This window comes from Symphalangus syndactylus, chromosome 12 (genome assembly GCF_028878055.3).
Source record: "Symphalangus syndactylus isolate Jambi chromosome 12, NHGRI_mSymSyn1-v2.1_pri, whole genome shotgun sequence".
Lineage (NCBI taxonomy): Eukaryota > Metazoa > Chordata > Mammalia > Primates > Hylobatidae > Symphalangus > Symphalangus syndactylus.
The window spans coordinates 88837033-88859438 of NC_072441.2; the positions used below are offsets into that span (position 1 = coordinate 88837033).

At 42.2% G+C, this 22406-nt stretch overlaps 1 protein-coding gene across 4 annotated transcripts in view; it reads right to left on the bottom strand.

Moving 5' to 3' along the window:
- Nucleotides 1-22406, bottom strand: part of SLAMF1 (signaling lymphocytic activation molecule family member 1) — a 39488-nt gene that overhangs the window by 6003 nt on the left and 11079 nt on the right. For 2 of the 4 annotated variants that reach the window (XM_063626992.1, XM_063626993.1), the window contains exons 3-5: nucleotides 20796-21080; nucleotides 10270-10359; nucleotides 5971-6044 (exon numbers count right to left, since the gene is read on the bottom strand). In XM_063626992.1, coding sequence (XP_063483062.1) covers nucleotides 5971-6044; nucleotides 10270-10359; nucleotides 20796-21080 — 449 coding nt within the window. Of the gene's footprint in view, nucleotides 1-5970; nucleotides 6045-9677; nucleotides 9761-10269; nucleotides 10360-20795; nucleotides 21081-22406 lie in introns of all 4 variants that reach the window. The other 2 variants (XM_063626991.1, XM_063626994.1) reach the window with 2 other exon arrangements.

Sequence of the window (22406 nt, forward strand, 5' to 3'; positions counted from 1 at the left end):
ACTTTGGAAGTAATGTTGTAGCAGATAATTCAAGCAGTAATTGGGTGGTTCAGATAGATGACTTTCAAGACCCCATACAATTCTTAAATACATTTTGAAGAAATTTTGAGTTTAAGAAAGAATTTCTTGCAGTGATGAGATAGATTAAGAGGCTATCAAAACAGTTTATTAAGAGATCTTTGGCCGGGCGTGGTGGCTTACGCCTGTAATCCCAGCACTTTGGGAGGCTGAGGTGGGTGGATCATGAGGTCAGGAGATTGAGACCATCCTGGCCAACATAGTGAAACCCCATCTCTACTAAAAACACAAAAATTAGCTGGGAATGATGGCGCATGCCTGTAATCCCAGCTACTTGGGAGGCGGAGGCAGGAGAATCCCTTGAACCAGGGAGCTGGAGGTTGCAGTGAGCTGAGATTGCGTCACAGCACTCCAGCCTGGCAACAGAGTGAGACTCCGCCTCAAAAAAAAAAAAAAAGAGAGAGACCTTTATCAACAGATGCAACCTCTGCTGGTCTTCCTGTTTGGGAGAACTTTAGCATGACCTGACCCAGAGGCAGAAGAAGACAAATAACTTACATTTTTAACATTAATTCAGAAGTTTTAGAAAGGAGAAAAATATGTAAAAGAAGTCACTCATAGTCCTATTAAGACTATGTGTGTGCTTAAATGTTCGCTTCAGGATTTTTATCCAGGCATAGGGAATTATTTTAAACATAAATATAATAAGTTAGTATGTTTTTGTATCTTGTCGTCTTCTGTTAGGACCACTGATTTTTACATCTTTAGGGAGCATCATTTACAAGCAACTCCAGGGGCATTATTTTCACATAATTTTTGTGAATGGTGGCCCCTGGAATTAATTCTGCAAGGTAGTAGCTCTGATAAGTCCTAGAAGAGTTCCTAGCACACAGTAAACATTTGTTAAGTGATTTTCATGTTATTATATTCTTTATAAGATTATTTTATAGCCATTACAAATATTTTATAGCCATTACAAATAAGAATAAAGGCAGTGTTAGTTTTAAATAATTGTCTACAAATAATTGTCTTTTTTTTTTTTTTTTTTGAGATGGAGTCTCACTGTCACCCAGGCTGGAGTGCAGTGGCACGATCTTGGCTCACTGCAAACTCCACCTCCCAGGTTCACACCATTCTCTTGCCTCAGCCTCCTGAGTAGCTGGGACTACAGGCGCCCGCCACCTCGCCTGGCTAATTTTTTGTATTTTTAGTAGAGACGAGTTTTCACCATGTTAGCCAGGATGGTCTTGATCTCCTGACCTCGTGATCCACCCACATCAGCCTCCCAAAGTGCTGGGATTACAGGCGTGAACCAATGCGCCCGGCCTATTACAGTCTTTATAATGACATAATAAAGACATCACAAATATGAACAAAGAAAATTGTGAAAATGTGGGTAAGTCTAAGTATATATTTATATATATAAAACAAGAATAATTATGTCTTGTGTGTTTAAAAATATATGAAATTCAAATAGTGACCAAACGGTCACATAAATCAAGAGGTGAAATTATTGTGGACTTAAAGTATTATGCAGGAGGGAAGTAAACCTTAGACTTTGGTAAGTCAAAGTTGTATTTTATAATTTCTAGGGTAGGCACTAAAAAGACAGAAAAAAGTTGTTCACTAATATGTAGAGGACAAAATTGAATAATAAAAATATAACTTAAAAAAATTTCCACCAAAGAAACCCCAGTCTCAGATAGCTTTACTAGCAATTTCTACTAAATATTTAAGGGGAGAAATAAGACATCCTACCCAAATATCGCAGAGAATACCAAAAAGTAACTGTACCCTGTGGTGGGTTGAACTGTGGCCCCAAAAGATATGTCCACCCAGAATCTCAAAATGTGACTTTATTTGAATAAAGGTCTTCACAGATGTCAAGATAAGGATTTCAAAATAAGGTCATCTGGATTAGAATAAGTCCTAAGTCTGATGATGAGTGTCCTTACAAAAGATGGAAAAGAAGAAGACACAGAGAGGGAGCTCATGTGAAGATGAGGGCAAAAATTGCAGATACACAACTACAAGCCAACAAATGCCACGGAGAGCCTGGAGCCACCAGATGCTGGAAGAGGCAAAGAGGATTTTCTCCTAAAGCCTCCAGAGAGAGTCTGGCCCTGAGGATGTGGCTCCTTGATTTTGGACTTCTGACCTCCAGAACTGTTAGAGAATCAATTTCTGTTGTTTTAAGCCACCAAGTTTCCAGTAATTTGTTAAGGCAGCCCTAGGAAACTAACACATACCCCAACTCCTTATGTGAATTAGCATAAATCTTTATATCAAAACCCCACCGGTTGGGCATGACTACCCAGGTCCCTTCCAGTCCTTAAAGTCTGAATTTTTAACAGAAGAGCGACCAACTTTACCGTGATGTGGGTATTAGGTAGAGTGGCTCTGTGTCATTTTGGGATCAATGTGAGGCTTGTGATTAAAGAAGAGTCCAGGAAGAACTCTGTTACTTATTTTTTAAGGACATTTGAAATATTTCTACCTCAACTTGTATCCCAGTTAGATATATTCACAAGAATGCTATATACCAGACACTGCAGTGCCTTCTTAAAAAAAAAAAGGCATTACACAAGAGAATTACAGGCCAATTTCACTCAGAAACATAAGTGGAAAACAAAACTCTTAACAAAATGTTAGCAAATAAAATCCAGTAATGCTTAAAAAGGACTAGACTAAATTGGTCTACAACAAAATTAAGACCTTCTCTTTATCAGTAGGTATCTCTGAGAAATTCCAAAGGCAAGCTACAGATGGGTGAAGGTATTTGCTGACGTATCTGCCAAAGGGCGCATATCCAAAATATATGAAAAGCATATACTAGTCCATGAAAGAAAGACTAAACCTCAAAGGGAAACGGGCGAGAGATTAAACGGGCACTTTAAGAAAGAATTTTAATATGGCCAATAAACATATGAAAAGTTGTTCAACTTCCTTAATAATTACAGAGATGTGGAATAAAAGCATAATAAGACACATCCAACAGTAGGACTAAAATTAGACTGTTAATACCAAGTTTTCATTAGAATGCATAGCAATTGAGGCCAGGAGCGGTGGCTCATGCCTGTAATCCTAGCACTTTGGGATGCTGAGGCAGGCAGATCTCCTGAGATCAGGAGTTTGAGACCACCCTGACCAACATGGTGAAACCCTGTCTCTACTAAAAATACAACAATGAGCCGGGTGTGGTGGCACGCACCTGTAATCCCAGCTGCTTGGGAGGCCGAGACAGGAGAATGGCTTGAACCCAGGAGGCAGAGGTTGCAGTGAGACAAGATCGTGCCACTGCACTCCAGCCTAGGCAACAGAGTGAAACTCTGTCTTAAAAAAAAAAAAAAAAAAAAAAAGGCATAGCAATTGAGACTCTCATATGTAGCTGTTAGAAAAGTAAATGGATACGCCCACTTTGAAAAACAGCTCGGCCTTATCTAGTCAATTTGGAGATACGCATACTCTATGATTCAGCAATTCTACTTCTAGGTACATCTAGGTATATACCCAACAAAAATATGTGCACATGTCCACTTAACGGCTTGCATATGAATGTTCACAGCTGCAACTTTCATAATAGCCTCAAACTGGAAATAACCCACATGTCCATCAATAGTCAACTGGATAAATAAACTCTAGTATATCCATACGTTTATATTCTATGCAGCAATGAAAAAGAATGCATTATATCTAAATTCAAAGACATGTACGAATCTCATAAAGATAATATTGAGCAAAATAAATCAGACATGAGAGAAAAAAGAACAAAGAATTCAATTTTTATAAAGTTCAAAAATAAAAAAGGACAAAGATAACCTATATTTCTAGAAGTCAGGATAGTGGTTATCTTCGGGGAGGAGAGAGGAAGTAATGATTGGGAAGTGGCACAGGAGGCCTTCAGGAAGTATGGGCAATGTTCTAGTCTTTGATCTGGGTGGTAGTTTTATGGTATTAGAAGACTCAATACTGAGGCCAGGCACAGTGGCTCACATCTGTAATCCCAGCACTTTGGGAGGCTGAGGTGGGCGGATCACTTGAGGTTAGTAGTTTGAGACCAGCCTGTCCAACATGGTGAAACCCCATCTCTACTAAAGATACAAAAATTAGCCGGGTGTGGTGGCAGGTGCCTGTAATCTCAGCTACTTAGAAGGCTGAGGCAGGAGAATCGCTTGAACCCAGGAGGCGGAGGTTGTAGTGAGCCCAGATCACACCACTGCACTCCAGCCTGGGCGATAAAGCAAGACTCTGTCAAAAAACAAAAAGCCCACAACACTGAAAAATGTAATTTCTCCTCATATAGATCTGTAGACACAATACAATTCTAATAATTTTTTTCTTTTTGTGGTACTTGATAAGTTGATTCTAAAATACATATGAAAGTACAAAGGAACAAGAATAGCCAAAAACTTTTGTAGCAAAACAAATTAGGAAGACTTGCTTTACCAAATATCGAGATATGTGCTTAAGGGTAATTCACTGAGCTGACACTAATGTGTTGTATACTTTTTTGGTCAGAGTTGATCCTGACTGAGGATTGAGTATGCATGAGTGTGTGTATGTGAGTGTGTGTGTCTGTGTGTGTGTGTGTGTGTGTAAAATGGAGGAGAGGACTCAAAGTGTGATTAGAAGCAGTTGGAAGCAGCAGAGGAGGTGGAAGTTAGTCCCCTCGAGTGTTTGCAAAGTAAGACATGCCTGCCCAGCACTCTCCTAGGTGTACAGTGGCTACACATAGAGTAGAGAGCAGACTCCAGTCCTCAAAGACTTTCAGTCTTGCAGGTCAGCTCAGACTCAAATGCAGAACTGGGAGGGCAGTCCTGAACTGATGAATGCCACTGAATTTTAAATTTTATTTAATTCAAATTAATTTAAATTTAAAAAGCTACATGTGGCTAGTGACTACCATATATCATGCTTCACAGTAAAAAAGAGGAAGGCTAGCAGCATAGGATAGAGTAGTGAGGGAAGACACTATGGTAAAGATGAACCCGGTTACCTAAACATGCAGATGAGAGCATGGGGGGAAAGGGTTACTCTTGGGATTCTCATCTATTTAAATGGAGTTTAGTTGGGGGAAGGATGGAGTTGGGTTGTGTAATAAGCCCTCCAGGCCACTAGGGGACAGCAGAAATTAGAACTTTGTTCAAGAGTCCATCTCCTGGTTCTCAGAAGTGCATTTGCTGTCTTTTGATGCAATTTTCTAAGGTACTATCAAAACTGTCTTTACCTTCACATCCTTTACTCAAGAATTTGCCTCTTCCTACAGCCCAGATGGCCAGATTCTGGCCTATACAATACCAAGAATTGCCTTCATGTTGAAAAACTAGTGTCTCTACATCTAACCACAATCCTTTTAGCGTCTCTATCCCTTCCTTCAAGCATATCTGCTTCTCAACTTCACCAGGCATCCACTTTTCCCATCCTTCACTTTTTAGTCCAGTGATCACTCTATCACAGTTTTCTTTCTTCCATCTCATCTTTCATCTCTTTAACCACACTCTAGCTAGAATTTTGAAGATCCTACCTTCCTTGTCATTTTCGCACTTAGTAAATCCTAAACTTGGATCAGTCCAACATGTCACACAATAGCTTTTCCAAACCTTCTCCTCTCTCCTCAAGCCTGCACTCTTTTCCCTAGAAAAGGAAATAATTGAGTAACATGGAACCCTAGACTCCTACAATGCCGGAGCTGGAAAGAGTCATACAGTATGTATTTCCAGCTTCTTCATTTTTTTCCTATGAAGAAACATGACCAGAAAATTATCCAGTGTTGCCCATTATTTCAAACACTAACGTTTAGTGACCTTTAGGAGAACTCTTCTTCTTGACTCCCGTTCCCTACTTTTCTCTGCTCTGGATGGAAAACTGTGAATGTCCAACAGGCAAGGTAGACTGGCCAGGAATCCTCTAGGAAACATGACAGGTTCATCTCAAACAAAATATAGAACTTACACCTGGTTTCTGGACTTGGGCATAGATCGTAAGGCTTTTTTTTTCCATTGTTGTCTGGTAATGGTCCGTTTTACCTGGTGAAAAGAAACCAGAATGGTTATCTCTCTCTGGTCCCCAGTAGGAGCTCCTTACTCAGACCTGTCTGGTCTTTACTGTCCTTTGCATACCCACTTTCCCCAAGGGTACAATAGAAACAAAGCGCTGAGTCCCAACCCCCCTGGACATTTGTCATATTGTCTTAGGTTAGTTACTTGATCACTCTAGGCCTATCTGTGAAATGGGATTTGAAATACCTGCCTCACCAGGCTGTTGTGATAATTAAATGAGATACCACTTGTAAAGTGTTTAGAACATTGCCTGGTGCATAACAAATACCCAATATGCATTAGGTGTTTTTCTCATTGGTGTACCATTCAATTACTTTAATCTCTGTTGCTCAATGTGCATATCTGGTCTCCTAATAGGATTCTAAGTTCTTTGAGGGCAGGGCTAGTTGTGTATACCTCTTTTGTATTTTTCAGCTGGTAGTATGTTGCTTCACTGGCAGCTTTCTCACCTCCCTGTTTCTGGGGGAATTGATGTGTGGGAGGTAAGGGTGGGGGGGCATGTAGGAGGGATGTTCCACCTGGGACTATTTAGAAAATAAAGCAACAGTGTCATTCTGTTGCCCACCATCTGGAAATTTTGCTCAGGGCCTAGGGTCTCTGGAAATTAATAAGTTGCAGAACATTTTAATTTTTAGCCAATTTTGAAAAGCTTTCTTTTTAAATTATAGGAGTAATTTATTCTCATCATAAAATAAAAATTGTGAAGAAATATATAAAGTAAAAAGTAGAAATCTCCTTTCTTCATTAACCAACCCAATTTCATTCCCAAAAGAAACCATATTTTTCAATACCTGTGAAAAGAAGTGGGGAAAAAAAAGAAGAAACCATTTTTAAAAGTTTGGTGTATATCCCTGTAGATCAGCTTTGTGCAACAGAACTTTCTGAGATGATGGAAATGTTCCATATCTGCAGTGTCTAATACAGCTTACAGACATGGGGCTATGGAGCAGCTGAACTGTGACTAATGTCACTGAATTTTAAATTTTATTTAATTCAAATTAATTTAAATTTAAAAAGCCACATGTGGCTAGTGACTACCATATTAGACAATGCAGTTCTGGATATTTGCTATACTTATATAGACTTTTTTTCACACAATTGGTGTCATTCTGCACACACTTCTCTGTAACTTGATCTTTTCACTTAAAATGTCTTGAGGACACTTTTCATGTTAGCACAGTAGACCTATCTCATTCTTTCTAAAGTTGCACAGTATCCTTTGTATACGTCATGCAGCAGTAAGGATGGTGGGAAAGTGGCAAACTGAAGCATGGAGGTTTATTATGGGATTATTGCAAAGTCCAGGCAGAGGCAATGGAGGCTAGACCCAGAAAATCACAGCCTTCAGGGTAGACTTATTTTAACACGTTAATTTATTCTCTTAAAAAACTGAGCTGGGTGCAGTGGCTCACGCCTATAATCCCAGCACTATGGGAGGCTGAGGTGGGCAGATCACGAGGTCAAGAGTTCGAGACCAGCCTGGCCAACGTGGGGAAACCCTGTCTCTACTAAAAATACAAAAATTAGCCAGGCGTGGTGGCACGCGCCTATAATTCCAGCTACTCAGGAGGCTGAGACAGAAGAACTGCTTGAGCCCAGGAGACGGAGGTTGCAGTGAGCTGAGATCATGCCATTACACTCCAGCCTGAGTGACAGAGCAACAATCTGTCTCAAAAAAAAAAAAAAAAAAGGCACGTCTCTGAGGAAATAGCATTTTTAGGAGAGGCACATTTTTCTTTGGAAGGGAAAGGCCCAGTGTGTATGTGGTGAGCATGGTGGAATGTGCTGCATGAGGGTGTGAGTCCTGGGGAGGAAATGTGGGGCAGACACTGATGAAGTTCCAGGAATTCAAGGAAAGTCAGCATCAGATTTTTTGTGTGTGAGTATGAGCACGGTGTGCCTAGTAGTTTCAACTTCACTTTTTTGGTCAAAGTTGATCCTGACTGAGGAGTGTGAGTGAGTGCGTGTGCGTGTGTGTGTGTGTGTGTGTAAAATGGAGGGGAGGACTCAAGAAGCAGTTGGAGGTAGCAGAGGAGGTGCAAGTTAGTCCCCATGAGTGTTTGCAAAGTAAGACATGCCTGCCCAGCACTCTCCTAGGTGCTGTAGTGGCTACAAATGGAATAGAGAACAGACTGCAGTCCTCAAAGACTTTCAGTCTTGCAGGTCAGCTCAGACTCAAATGTAGAATTGGGAGGACAGTCCTAAATGGTCAGACAGATGGAAGAGGTAAGGTTGATTGTTGCTGCTTAAAAGGACCATTGGACCAAGATAATTTAGTTTCAAGTTATTTTCCCCAGTGCAAGAACAGGTTTTTAGGAGTAAGCTCAACTCGGCTCCAAGTCAGCAAAGTCTTAGGCTCTAATGAAAAAGTCTTGGCCTTAAAATTAGGACATCTGCATTGTAGCCATCATTAGCTGTGTGGCATTGGACAAATCATGTCATCTCAGTGGGTCTTTTCTCTTACCATAACTGTAAAATGAGGGCATAGGGTATCTAATATCCTTTTCAACTTTTACCTGAAGCATAAAGTCTTATGTTACCATGACTTAAAATATTTTAAATCTGTTCTAGGTATTGTTTCTAGATGCTTCCAGTGCAGCCTCTCCTGGCCATAGCACTTAAAGATTGCCATTTTAATTCATCTACACTAAGAGATTTGTCTATCTGTCTCTGTATCTATCTGTCTATGTATCTATCTATCTATCACCCATCGATGGGAACCACTGTGTTCAGTGTTTTCTGTGTATTGATACCAATCTCCACCACAATACCATGACGTACATAGTATTACCCCTGTTTGGCAGATGAGAAGTTAAGTCATTTGATCACACAGCTTGTCAGTAGCAAAATCTACATCTGAATGTAAGTTTGTCTAACGCCTATACCCACATTCTTAATCAGTGTATTCTCCTGGACATGAAATTGCCAGAGTCCATTGAAAAGCCTTCAGCATCAGGCTGCATTCTGACGATTATATCATCAGAAGCTGCCAATATAATTCCTTTAGCAAGGTTTTGTGAAAGGTACAGCAACTAAATATAAATTTTACCACAAGTTTGAGGCAGAGTTTTGTGTGTTGCTAACTTACAAGGGACAAATGGTGAATGGGGATGAGGTGAGGATGGGTATATGTGTTGGGGAAGGTAGTGGGGAATTGTGGGATGGGGAGCACTATTCCCTTAGAGCACAACCATGTGATAAGCCAAGTGTAGTTGAGGAAGGAGTATGGCATAGGATCCCAGCAATTTTGCTAGGTAGGTTAATGTGGATAAGTTCAGTTCAGTTTTCTCATCCTGGGTATCTCACTATTTCCTTATAGTACAAGCTAAATGTGATTGCCCTACCCCCAGCCCCATAGGCTGTCAACCTAATTTCTATCTGAATCACTCATCCCTCCTCCCTGGCTAACTCTTAGATGGAGGAAATGAGACACAAGTAGGTCGCTGTGCTATGATCTAGATTTTTTTATCTAAGCAAAACCGACATCAGAGTGCTGAGGTAAGGGCTTTTCTAAGAAGGTTGCGTGTAGATGACATTGATCTACTTGAGAATGAAATCAGTCATCAGCTCAGTGTTATGAGGATCAAGTTCTATTCTTACCATGGGAAGGCAGCCAGGGCATCTGTCCTGGTCTTGGGTCAGGACATTTTGACTCCAGTATTGGTTGGTAGTAGTCAAGGTGGCTGAGGGGAGCACAATGCCCTGAGATATTGAATCATAGGGAAATTTGGAAGAGAGGACAGGGGATGGTACCTCTAGGCACTTAAACTGCAGGGGAATAATTGTGCCTTATTGGTTTCATTCTAACCCTGGTGACTTTTTGGATGAGATCCAATAATTTTCTGAATTCTGTTCCCAGTGAATACTCTTAAACTTCTCGTACACTTCTTCAGCATCCTGCGTTTACCCTGACGGCAGTGCTAGTCAAACTAAACTGAAATTATCTGAATAATGTCTCTCACATTAGAACCTGTGGCTCTTCTATTTCTCTCCATAGCCTAGTAGAGGGGATCAAGACATGTTGAATTAGATTGAATTAAGCAAGGTCCCAGGATATGTTTATCTACTATTTTTGCAAAGGCGGCTCCATGCAGAAAGCCAAAGTGGTGAGAGCAAGTCTGAGCCTGTGGAGAGAGGTCCCGTGCTTACCACAGAGAGTGTGATAAGAATCTCTTTATTGCCAGACACCTACCTCTTCTTCTCAGCTGTAGTATTACCACCATGATGAGAATCATGATGACACCCCCTAACAGCCCAGCATACACTGCCCATGGTTTTGTTTCTGGAAAAAAAAAGAAGTCAAAGAGCAATCTCAAAAGTATTCTGAGCTTAAAAACATCCTACACGAAAGTGGGATAATGGACCCTCATGTTCTATTTCTGCATTCTGTCCCAAGGAAGACGTTTGTTTTCATGGTTTTAGAGGTCAGCTTTAGACCACTGAAAATTTTTGTATCTGTTTTCTTATTCTAATTTCTCTCACTATACTTTCACATTCTTAATTTCATAAAGATTTTTCTATCCAAACGCTTTATTTTTAACTCAACTACCGCATGTCTAACATTAAATTATCTCCATCTCTCCTAAGTCAATCTCTCTGCCCAGTTTCTCCATCTTAAGATTGCTGATGTGTCCTGTATGCATTTTGGGTAGAGAATATAATGGTTCCATGTGCCTTCCCTGTGAATTCACACTATTCTCGTGAGACACTGGGAGGAAGAAAGATCTACTTATCTTTTTTAAAAATAAACCTGATAGTGCTATTGTTGTCCTTTCATGCAAATAACTGTGTTGAACCCAGCAGACCTGAACTGAAAAGAAGGTATTTAGTCTTTCCTCTAAATCATCTTCATGTTTAAAATTAGCCCGAGGACTAATCATCAAGGCTCAAAATCAGAGAGAAAAGTTTTATTGCTTTCTTTCCTTTACCCACTTTATCAAATCCTTTTAAACTAGGAGCAACACTTTGACAAACAGTGAAAGAGAACTATTGCCCCCAGTAAACAAGACATGTAGCTCAATAAGATAATAATGAACAATTATTGAGCACTTGCAATGGGCCGCATATTTTTAGTGCATCATGTGTACTAACATATTTAATCCTCACAATAATCTTACAAGGTAGGTACACTCATTACGCTCATTTTATGGAGAAGGAAAACAGTCTGCAGAACCTCAAGAACTAGAGCTTGGTTTAGGAGTAGAAATGTGGCTGAATACTAAAGACAGACTTCTAGGAGAGTCAGAGAGACTTATGGGCTTGGAAAAAGTTACACCGGGGTAATGAACAGTGGGGACCAAGCTGAAGCCCTAGGGTTCTAAGTAGAATATTCGCACTAAGGTTCTAAATAGAGTCACACCAGATGTTAACATTAATGTGTAAGGGAAACTTACAAGGATGACTGTGGAATAAGCCTGCTTGTTGTTGAACCTGTGAGGAATTTGTGGGGCCGAAATTAAAAGAAAAATAGTTGGGTTCCAAAGGAACAGAATCATGTGGACACAATCAGATGTTTACAGAGTCGACCAAAGATACAGACAGTCTCAATGAATTCATAAAATGCAGCCCACAAGATCCAAAGGGGCCTCCAGCCTGATAGCTGACAAGAAGTTGCCTTCTGGGTTTGAAAAGATTCTTTTTCTCCTTAGGCCTTTCACACATCAAGTTAGCCCAAGTAATCTCACTGAACTGAGTTTGCAAACACCTTGGTTATAGGTTCTATCCCCTAAATTAAATGTTTTAATTTTGCCAGATACCAACTTCAACAGTCATATGCTGTGATTAAAAAAAAAAGTTAGGAGGCAGGCAGAGAGTTCTGAATTTGTATAAAGCATGACATTTTGAATCATTGCTGATGCTGGAGGAAGGAGCAGCTCCACTCTGAGTGACTTATGGTCACTGAGAACCCTCTGTGCCAGAGTGTGTGCGTGTGTGTATGTGTGTGTGTGTGTGTGTTTGAGAGAGATTGATTCATTCAAGGTTTATGATATCGACACTAGGAACTGCTGGAGAAATCACTCTAATACTAGGATAAGCAGCAAAGCCAATAGCCTGAACTTTGGGTTTCGTCAGCCTATGGAGCTGATCTAGCAAAACATTATAGTAGCACTTACTATTTTGACTAGTTCCTCTTTCTTCTTCTATCATAGATATTTCGGGAACTTCCAATACAACAGTTGATTTGAGAAGAAACACCCCCACCATTTATATCATTTTAAAAGATAATATTTCTCTCCAATTTCACTTGAGATTAAAAAAATAAAACCAACAGACAAAGTAGTACCTCTGAACTGGAAAATAATATGGCAAAACTGCATCAGTAATGCCTAGCGAGTCAGCCTCCTCTCCCTCGCGCCCGATGCCAGTTGCTCTGCTGCCCACCAACTCACAGAAACTAACGATGACTGGGTGCAGCACCAAGGCTTCAGGACGTGACAACACCAGCCCTCTCTATCCTTTCTAGGGTCTCTAGAGGATGAAAGCAATCTGCTACCTTTGTCCTATGACAAGCTTCTGCCAGTCCATCTAGATCTGAGAGATAAGTTGGCCATGGTCCTTAAAGATATTTCATAAACTCTAATTTTTTTCCTAATCTTTGGATACAAATATGAACCGTAGACCTTTTTAACCTTAAGGGAACTATAGTATAGTACTTATTTTACCCAACCCACTAATTTTATTTTGAGGACACTGAGACTCAGACAGGAGTATCTAGAGTCATAGAAAAAGTCAGCGGCAGAGCTGGATAAGATGGAAACCACAGATTTTGTGGTTTGTGCTTTAGCCTCTCGAGATGTGGTCCCCATGAAGAAGGCAGTAGTGATGTCAAAGCCCTTTTGACTCAAACCTTTTGAGTCAAAAGCCCTCTGAGCAGCCAACCCATCCTTCATCATCCTCCATCCAACACATGCTCATTCCTGACCCTAGGCTCCACCCCATACTCTCCTTCCTGCTGTACCCTAAGCTGTCCACCATGCCTGCCCAGCCTTGAAGCCCAGGCCAATCTTCCTTTCTTTGTGTCACCTTTCCTGACCATCCCAGCTCTTGCTCTTCCCTCTCCCTTGGACTCCTGCAGCACCCGGGGTTTATGTCATGTATCTTAGAACCTGAGTTTTGGCAACATCGTCTTTACCAGGCAGACCATTTTTGGTGGTGGTATTTGGAGCCAGATAGATAGGTTCAAATTCTGGGTCTACCACTTGATAGCTCTGTGACTACAGATAAGCTACTTATACCCTCTGTGGCTTCAACTTCCTCATCTGTAAAATGAGCATAACAATAAGTTCACAGTGTTGTTCTGAGAAACCCATATAGTAACGTATGGGAAGTGCCCAGAGCAATGTCTGGAATCCATCATGTGGTCAGTAAGTGTCAATTACTTCTGCTAGCCTCAATTTTCCAAATAGTTGCTAGGTTCTAGGAGGTCAGAGACCATCTTTTACACTACTTTAACAGCTCTGTTAATACTCAGTACATAATAGAGTCTCAGTAAATTATTGTTGATTGATTGGAAAGACAAGAAAATGAGTTTGATCTCAAGTCCAAAGGAGTCTCTTCACCGATGTCCAGAGATGCTTCAGTCCCATCTGTTCTTTACTTATGGCTTAGTTTCCCCATCTGTATAGTAGGCCCAAGTATTTTTACACTTGGTGCTCATCCATTTGTTGCTATCCTCTAATTATATTTGCATGGAAATCAAATGTCAGAGACCCCATGCTCTTAGGAATTTGGATAAATATGAAAAAAGTGCTACTATTACAGTTTATTCAGGTCAAGCTGCACATGATTTCTGTAATTTCTGGGAGTAATTTCCTCGTGGTTCTCTAAGTCTTTGCTCCTATAACTCTGCTTGCTCTACTCTGTGCTTCCTTGGGTGCAAGGTTTAGTCCCTTCATCAGCGATATGGTTTGGTCATGCCCCCACCCAAATCTCACCTTGAACTGTAATAATCCCCATGTGTCCAGGGTGGGGCCAGGTGGAGATAATTGAATCATGGGGTGGTTTCCCCCATGTTGTTCTCATGAGAGTGAATAAGTCTCACAAGATCTGATGGTTTTATAAATGGGAGTTCCCCTGCACAAGCTCTCTTGCCTGCTGCCATGTAAGACATGATTTTGCTCCTCATTCGCCTTCAATCATGATTGTGAGGCCTCCCCAGCCATGTGGAACTATGAGCCAATTAAACTTCTTTCCTTTATAAATCACCCAGTCTCGGGTATGTCTTTATTGGCAGGATGAGAACAGACTAATACAATCAGTTTCCACAAACATACCAAAAAAACTTTTTTTAAAAAACCTACACCAATAATTTTGTGAGTTTAAGTTCTCTACTGAAGATTGAAGGGTCCCAGGGAGCAAATTCCATTGTGAACCAGGCAGCTTTCACCACCTAGCAGGTTCAGACCCTCTCTTTCTCTTCCCATTTCTGCACAAGTATCATCTTCCTCCATTCTCATACAGAACCATCCAACCCACACCCAGATTCCTCCAGGGTCTCCACCTGCCTTCTAGTGTTTATTAAGGTACTATCATAAACAAATACAATTCTTTTTCAAAGAGGAATTCTAGTAGCAGTTCCTTGATTATAATACGTTTCTTTAAATATTATATTTTTCTACCTAGTAAGATGTAGAAGTCTCACTTTGATTGCAAATTCCATGAAGGTAGGCCCTGTACCTTATTCTTTATTTGCATCCTCCATTCCACCGGAAACAATATAGGGCAGGAGGGCACTCAATATGCACTTGATGAACTACGTTAAATTAAATTAGAGTCCACAAAAATGGATCTAGAAAAAGACTGTCATGTACCTTTCTGTTTAAAAATTACCAGAAGGAATGCAGGGTCACCTGCTGAATGGCCCAAGGCAGGAATCAAAGGGAAGGAGCGGTGACCCACTTGGCTTATACTTTACAATAACAAGATGGAGCCAGGAGGCAAGAGTGTGTCTGTGCCATCGGCGCTTCACCTGTGCTCCCATTTTCAAACCACCATTTCCTGTGGCAGAAGCTCCAGCTCTTCTTCTCTTTGCTCAGTCATGCAGTGAGGCCTCTCTGGATGGTGATGCTGAGATGCTGAGAAATCAAAGTTGTCTTGGGGTCTACAAGCTCCTGACTCCTTCATTCACAAAGAAATGCTACCTGAACATTTCTGAACCAGAGGTTTGGAACTCCCCCTACTCTTAGAGGCTCTTAGAGGCGGCCGAGCAGGCTGGTCAAGAACTCACATGCCATTTGGGAAGAGTGCTTTGCTTGAGTCTCCACCCTGGGCCCTCCCCACCTATTGGCTGTGGTTTAAACGTGATAACTTGGCAGACAGTCACACCTCCAAGGAAAAAGCCAGAGGGCTTTTTTTTTCTTGTCTCTGAAAGTCTGTTGTCACAGAAACACAAAAGGTGTCTCTCTCTCTCTCTCTCTCTCCCCTCAAGTCCCCAAATCTTATTATTAATTTTTTTTAGGAAAGATGAAGAAGAAAACTAAAAAGAATCTGAGAAACAAATGTAGTTCACCCAGGAGACACTGCGATGTTAGCGTAACGGTGGGAGCGTGCCAGATCTCCTTCCTGCCTTTCATGTGGTTCTGTCAGCAAAGGCTGCCATCTTCAAGAGATACATTCTTGTTTGTGGCAGTTTCCATTCAGAACTGGGGGTGGGGGAGGATGCTCATGAACCATATACTAATTTAAATTCTGGGACCATTCAAGTAAACATTTTTACGGAGTTCACAGCTTCCAGAAAAATCCCTTTCAACCTGCCTATCCCACCCAGCATTGCAGAGGCTACTAGCTCCATTGCGATTGCGCTCACGCTTTCATGGTAATACGAGTCTTTTCTGGGCATGTAGCTGCTTAGCTAGGAGCTATATGTCTCAGCTTCCCTTGTAGCCGGTGTGGCCCCATGACCAGGCTCTGGGCTGTGCAAAGTTTCCAGGTTTTTTCTTTCCACCATTGTTGTTACGCTCGCTAAATTGGGAAGACCCTAGAGAGAGACTTGTCTTTGTGCTTGGAACATCTAAGTGACTCTGAAACAATGGGAACTCCCTATTTGAAGAAATGACCTTGTTAGAAAGGGGAAGCCTCCGGAGCTCACTGGCAGGCGTCAGCCTTTTCTTTCACTGAGCTAACTCAGACGTGCTGAGCCAGCGTTTTGCTGATCTGCTGAAAAAGATCCTCTCTTCAAGATGAGCTTCCAGGGGCATTCCTTTTTAGATTCCTTCACTCTAGCACAGCCATATCTATTTCAGAATACAGTCATTAAGGATGGCAGCAAGTCACACACTGTCCAGAGCTGACCCACATCCACTGGCTTCATGTGACCTATCCAGAGTACTTCATAGCACCCTAGGAATTGGACTTTGCAATAAAGATGCCTCATTATGATAGACGTTAACACACTGAAATGGCACCCTTGGAACCAGGATGAGTACATGACCTGAACAAATGTCACTTAAAGAAAAAGATTTCAAGGAACATAGAAGTTTTTGCACAGTTTCGCTTAAGTGAGTCGTGTCGAGAGACAGTGCTCACATCACATTGCATTCCGTCTCATCACATCATTAACCGCTGTGAGGTTTTCATTAATGAAAATGAAAAATGTCTTCAAATCACTGTCCTGATGACAGATGGCAAAGCAACCTCTAATAAACCCTCGGACCCCACCCTTTCATCCCTTTGTATGCCCTAGGAAAAAAGTCTTTGTTAACTGACAGTTGCTACTTTGGCTCGGCTCCCGTCATTTTGATGGATGACTGCAATAATGGCCCCCAGGAACTAGTTTCTCTTTCTTCCCCATCTTCCCTGCCCCAGTCTGTTTTCTATACTACTGGAGTTCCTCTTTGAAAAGCAAGACTGATGGTGTCACTCCTCTATCTAAAACTCTTTATTAGTTCCTATCACCTACAAGATAATACAGAGCAAGACCCAGCTGTATCTGCTCCTCCCTCTGCCTGGAATGTCTTTTATCAGCTTGGGTAATTACTACTTATTTTTAAAACCCAGTTTATGTCACATCCTCTGGGATGCTCTCTCTAATCCCCCAAGACAGTGTTAATAATTCCCTCCTCTTTGTTGCCTTGCATATATTTCCATTTTATATTGGTCACACTGTCTAATCTAGGATCGTTGTTTACCTATACGGCTGTCTTCTGCCTTGAGGCAAGGGCAAGGACCATGTCTTTTTTATCTTTGTGTACTCGGCCCCTAGCACAATGCTGGAATATAGTAGAGCCTCGGTAAATGTTTTGTCAAACTAAGTGCAGTGTTTTAAGAACTGGTAGTATTCATTATTCATTTGCAAACACAAATCAACGTACTGATACAATTCTGTTTTCAGTATTTAGGCAACCTGGTATACTGCAAAGGGCAGGCCACAAACCAGCTGTGTGATCTGGTTCTGAGGCAGGGAAGGTCTGGTCCCCTATCCCTGCAGGCTGGCAGGGCGGGGAGGAGGCATCTCTACTTGTATTACATGTTGAATTGTGTTTTCCCAAATTCATATGTTGATTTCCTTAAACTATGGCCTTATTTGGACATAGCGTCTTCACAGAGTTAATTGAGTAAAACTGAGGTCATTAGGGTGATGTTATGGGCTGAATTGTGTCTCCCCTCCCCCAAATTTCTATGTTGAAGCTCTAACCCCAAGGACCTCAGAATGTGACTGTATTTGGAGGCAAGGTCTTTAAAGGTTATTAAGTTAGGGTGGTCCCTAATCTAACCTGACTAGTGTCCTTATAAGAAGAGGAAATCTGGACACACAAAGAGACACCAGGAAAAAGAGAGAGAGCGAGAGAGACCAGGGTGTGAGCACACAAAGGAAAGACCAGGTGAGAACACAGTGAGAAGGTAGCCATATGCAAGCTAAGGAGAGAGGCCTCAGAAGACACCAAACCTGCCAACACCTTGACCTCGAACTTCCAGCCTCCAGAACTGGGAGAAAAATAAATTTCTGTTATTTAAACCACCCAATCTATTGTACTTTATTATGGCAGCCCTAGCAAACTGAGAGAGGTGGGCCCTAATCCAATGACTGTTGTCCTTATAGGAAGAGGAAATTTGGACACAGAAATACACATAGAGAGAAGATGATATGAAGAGACAAGGAGAAGACAGCCATTTACAAGCCAGGGAGAGGCGCCTGGGAGAGATCCTTCTCTCACAGCCCTCAGAGAAAAACGATCCTGCTGACACATTGACTTTAGACTTCTAGCCTCCAGAACTGAGAGCCAACACATTTTGATTGTTTAAGCCACTCAGTGTGTGGTCCTTTGTTACAGCACCCTTAGCAAACTCATACACAGTGGCAAGCCTCTATTTGCAGTTCTTATCGACATACACACACTAAATCAAGGACTGTCTACTCTGGGAGGGACTTCATTTGTTCGCCCTTTTCATTTTACTGAGGATGAAACAGAGACCCAAGAGAGGGAAACGGCTGGACAGTTCTCTCACAGACTGAGCCGAGATCCTGACAGGGCCCTTCCTGTGGTGCCGGGTTTCTACTGCTTCCTGTCCCTCCACTCCTCACAAGAACCTGCTTCCTGCTCAGTAAATCTGGTTCCCACTGTTGCATTCTTTGTCCTCAGAGTGGCTTAGATGGGTAAGTCCATCTTCACATGTTTTCTTAGAACATCCTGAGCCAAGTGCCCTTAGTGTAAGCTTTATGGCCCACCAACGCTTTGGTATGCCCTAATTAAATTCTTTTTAAACTACATTGAGGAGCATGAAGAAAGTTCTGCCCCTTTTTTGGGATAGGCCAGGGTAAAATATTCAGTGGCCTGTCTTTGTACTCTAATAGGGCAGCTATACCCAGAGAGGGCTGTGCTGAGGTAAGGGTTACTGCTTCCTCATTTCCAATTAAAAAATACATTATATTTTTGTAGTTTTTATAGTAAAAATTACATTTTTATTATGGTTTATAAGGCATTTTAAGTGCATTATCTCTTTCACTAATACCTATGAGGCTTCCAGAATCAGAAAGCCTAGCTCCATCACTTGATCTGTGTGTGACCTCACTTAACCATGTTATAGCTTTGTTTCCTCATCTGTGAAGTGGGGATACTAATACTATCAATATTATTTTGTTGCTGTGAAGATTAACTGAGATGCCACATAACTGGCACATAGTAAACCATGATGACCCGCCAGTTGTTGTTATTTAGAGATGCAGAATCTAAATCTCAGAGGGATTGAGGGACTTGCCCTTGTGAGTAGAAAGGGTAGCATTGGCTCTAGGACTTCCGGGGCCACATTCTGTAAGCTATCCACTATGCTGCACTGCTTGCTTGTCCTGCCAGCACCTTCTAAATGACTGTGGGTGGGGAGAGCACTCTGAACTGGGGTAGCCTCTGAATGAGGTTTGTATGCAAGGTGGGCAAGCAGCCAGACACAGCCAGTAAGTGAGCAGACGGGGGACTCTGGCTATGAAATGTCTGGGGAGGAAACATGCAGGGGGTTAGACTCATTCAAGAACTCCCAGGGGCACACTAGAGGCCAAGTGGGATTTTCCCAGCAGTCCATCTGGGAATACTCCAGGGGAGTCTCGGTGACAGGCAGTGCTATGTGGAAGGGCATTACTTGGCTGAATTCCCCTGTCCCTCAACCATGACCACCTGGGAAAGCCCTCCACATGGACACCATGGCTACTGTAGGCAGAAGACCCATTGGAACGATTCCTATTTCCCCCCAGTGGATGCAAAGAGGAGAATGTCAGGGAGTAAGCAATGCCTTGCAGAGCAAGCACCCTGGTCCTACTGTCCCTGAACCTGCCTGAGGCAGGGACACAAGATCTGTTAGTGAAAAGGGCCTGTGTTCGTCCTGTATCCAAGTGGTTAAATGGGCTTACTTAATAAGTTCTGTCTTCCTTTGCTGACAGAATAATGATGCTTTTCTTTCTAGAGAAAGAACGGTCAGAAGATGTAGGTTTAGGGGTTAACTCCACTATTTACATGCCAAAGAAACTTGAGGAGGGTACTTAAATGCCATGAACGTCAATTTCCTCATCTGTAAAATGAAAGTATAATAACACTTATCTGGCAAGGTTATTGTGAGGATCAAAAGAGATTACACAGTTGAGAGTGCTTTGCTAATGATGAAGCGCTATGCAATTTATCATTATTCCTCAAACTTCACAGTCCAGGTCTTAGTCTCTCTTTCTGACTCCCCTGGCCCTGCTACGGGATTCACAGACCATTCCATAAAACGAGGCCCTTCACTATATCCTGTGTTTCATTATTAAGCAAATGTTTTACGTCTTATCTTTACAATGAATTGTTAGAGAGGAGAGATCACATATCATATTTATTCACAATTTCTTACCAGATAGGCGATCAGTAAATACTAATTGATGGTGTAGAACTGCCCCAGCATTAGTGGAGCATAGACTGGGGAGCCAGGCCCTCCCACCTGCACTCCCTCACCCAGCCAACCTTGCAGGTTGCAGTCAAGGCAAGTGGCAGAGAAGGCTATGCCTTGGAGACTTAGGCTCTGGGTGTGGCTGTATCACCTCCTGTTGGTTTCGTCAACTGTGAACTGAGCATAATAATGCCACCCTGGTTGATATGAGAGTGAGCTCACTAAATGCACATGGTAAACTTTTGCAAACTATAGAGAAAATGTAAAGTATTATTACTAAGGTGAACGCCATGGCTGGGGAGCAATTGGGCCAGGTGAAGACTGAGCCCATGCTCATTAAGGTGGCACACAGGCTGCCACCAGTGTACTCACCTGAGGGGTCTGTCCTGCACCCGGGCCACGGGCTGAAGGTCTGGGAATTGTTGCTGATGGGGTTGCTCACGGTGCAGATGTAGATATTGTCAGCATGCTGGGGGCCGAGGGTGAGGGACAGGAGGTGGGAGCTGTTGGCTGGGTTCAGTGGGTGGGTGCCCGCCTTTTCACTCCAGCTGTAAGCCACATGGTCCCCCTTCTCCACTGTGCAGCCCAGGATCAAGGTGCAGGTCCCGTTCTCCTGGGTCTTGTTTAAAACTTTAATTTCTGGAGTGGAGACCTGCTCTGTCAGGAGTGGGAGGAAGGGAGCCATCACTGAAGTGAACCCCTGGGAATTCTCACTTGACCTTTTTGTTAGAACAAAGTACAGCCTAATGGCATTTTCCCTCCCCCTCAATGTGATTTATTTCTAGTGGGGAATCTATTGCTTCACACTGTCCATTATGCCCCACTACATCCTTTCTAAGACCACCTTGGGATAAAATAGAAAATAAGAATTTGCTTTTTAGGCCTCTTCTACCAATATTGTTAGGGCTCCACTCGCCCTTCCTGATGTCCTTGACCTAGGTTGCTATTCTCCTGTCTCCTATCAGTGGAGTTTGCTGTCGACTAATCCATCATGGTTTTTAGTTGGCTTACACTGTTACTTCCTAGACCTAAAAGAATGACGTTTTAGTGGTGGGATTTCATCTATAGTGATGTGTGTGGGAGGGTGTGTGTGTGTGCGTGCACGTGCGTGTACACGGGCTCATGGGTGAGTGAGTGGGTGGATGTGTAGTAAGTGCTTTTGTGCATCTGAGCTAGTGATAGGTCGGTCCTCAATTATAACCATAGGCCTCATCAATCTATCCCACTCTAAGGCCATGAAATAGGCCACATAAAAGGTAAAGTCTTGCTTATTTAGCAACTATTATAGGACAAGCACAGTGCTGGTGTTTCACATTCATCATCTTTTTTTTTTTTTTTTTGAGACAGAGTCTCTCTCTGTCACTTAGGCTGGAGTGCAGTGGCACAATCTCCACTCACTGCAAGCTCCACCTCCTGGGTTCACACCATTCTCCTGCCTCAGCCTCCCGAGTAGCTGCGACTACAGGCACCTGCCACCATGCCCAGCTAATTTTTTTTTTTTTTTTTAATTTTTAGTAGAGACGGGGTTTCACCGCATTAGCCAGGATGGTCTCCATCTCCTGACCTTGTGATCCACCCGCCTCGGCCTCCCAAAGTGCTGGGATAACAGGCGTGAGCCACCGCACCTGGCCTCATCATCTTTTTTAATCTTCTCAACAATTATAACTCGTTGTAATTATTCCCATTTTATAGATGAGAAAGCCAAGTCCCAGGGAGGTGGAATATCTTACATCTCACAGCTTCTAAGTGGCCAAGTTAAGATCTGAATCTAGGTCTGTCTGACTTCAAAATCCAGACTCTTGCTTTGGCTTCAGAAGAATGACATGGTTGCAAAGACCACATTTTCCAAAGTAAGAATTTGATCACAAGATGTGACAAAAACAGGAAACATAGGAACCAAAGGACGGAATGTCCGGCAGCCACACCATTTTGGAAAATGCATCCTGTGCAGCCTCCATGCTCATGGCAATCTTGCCCTGGAGC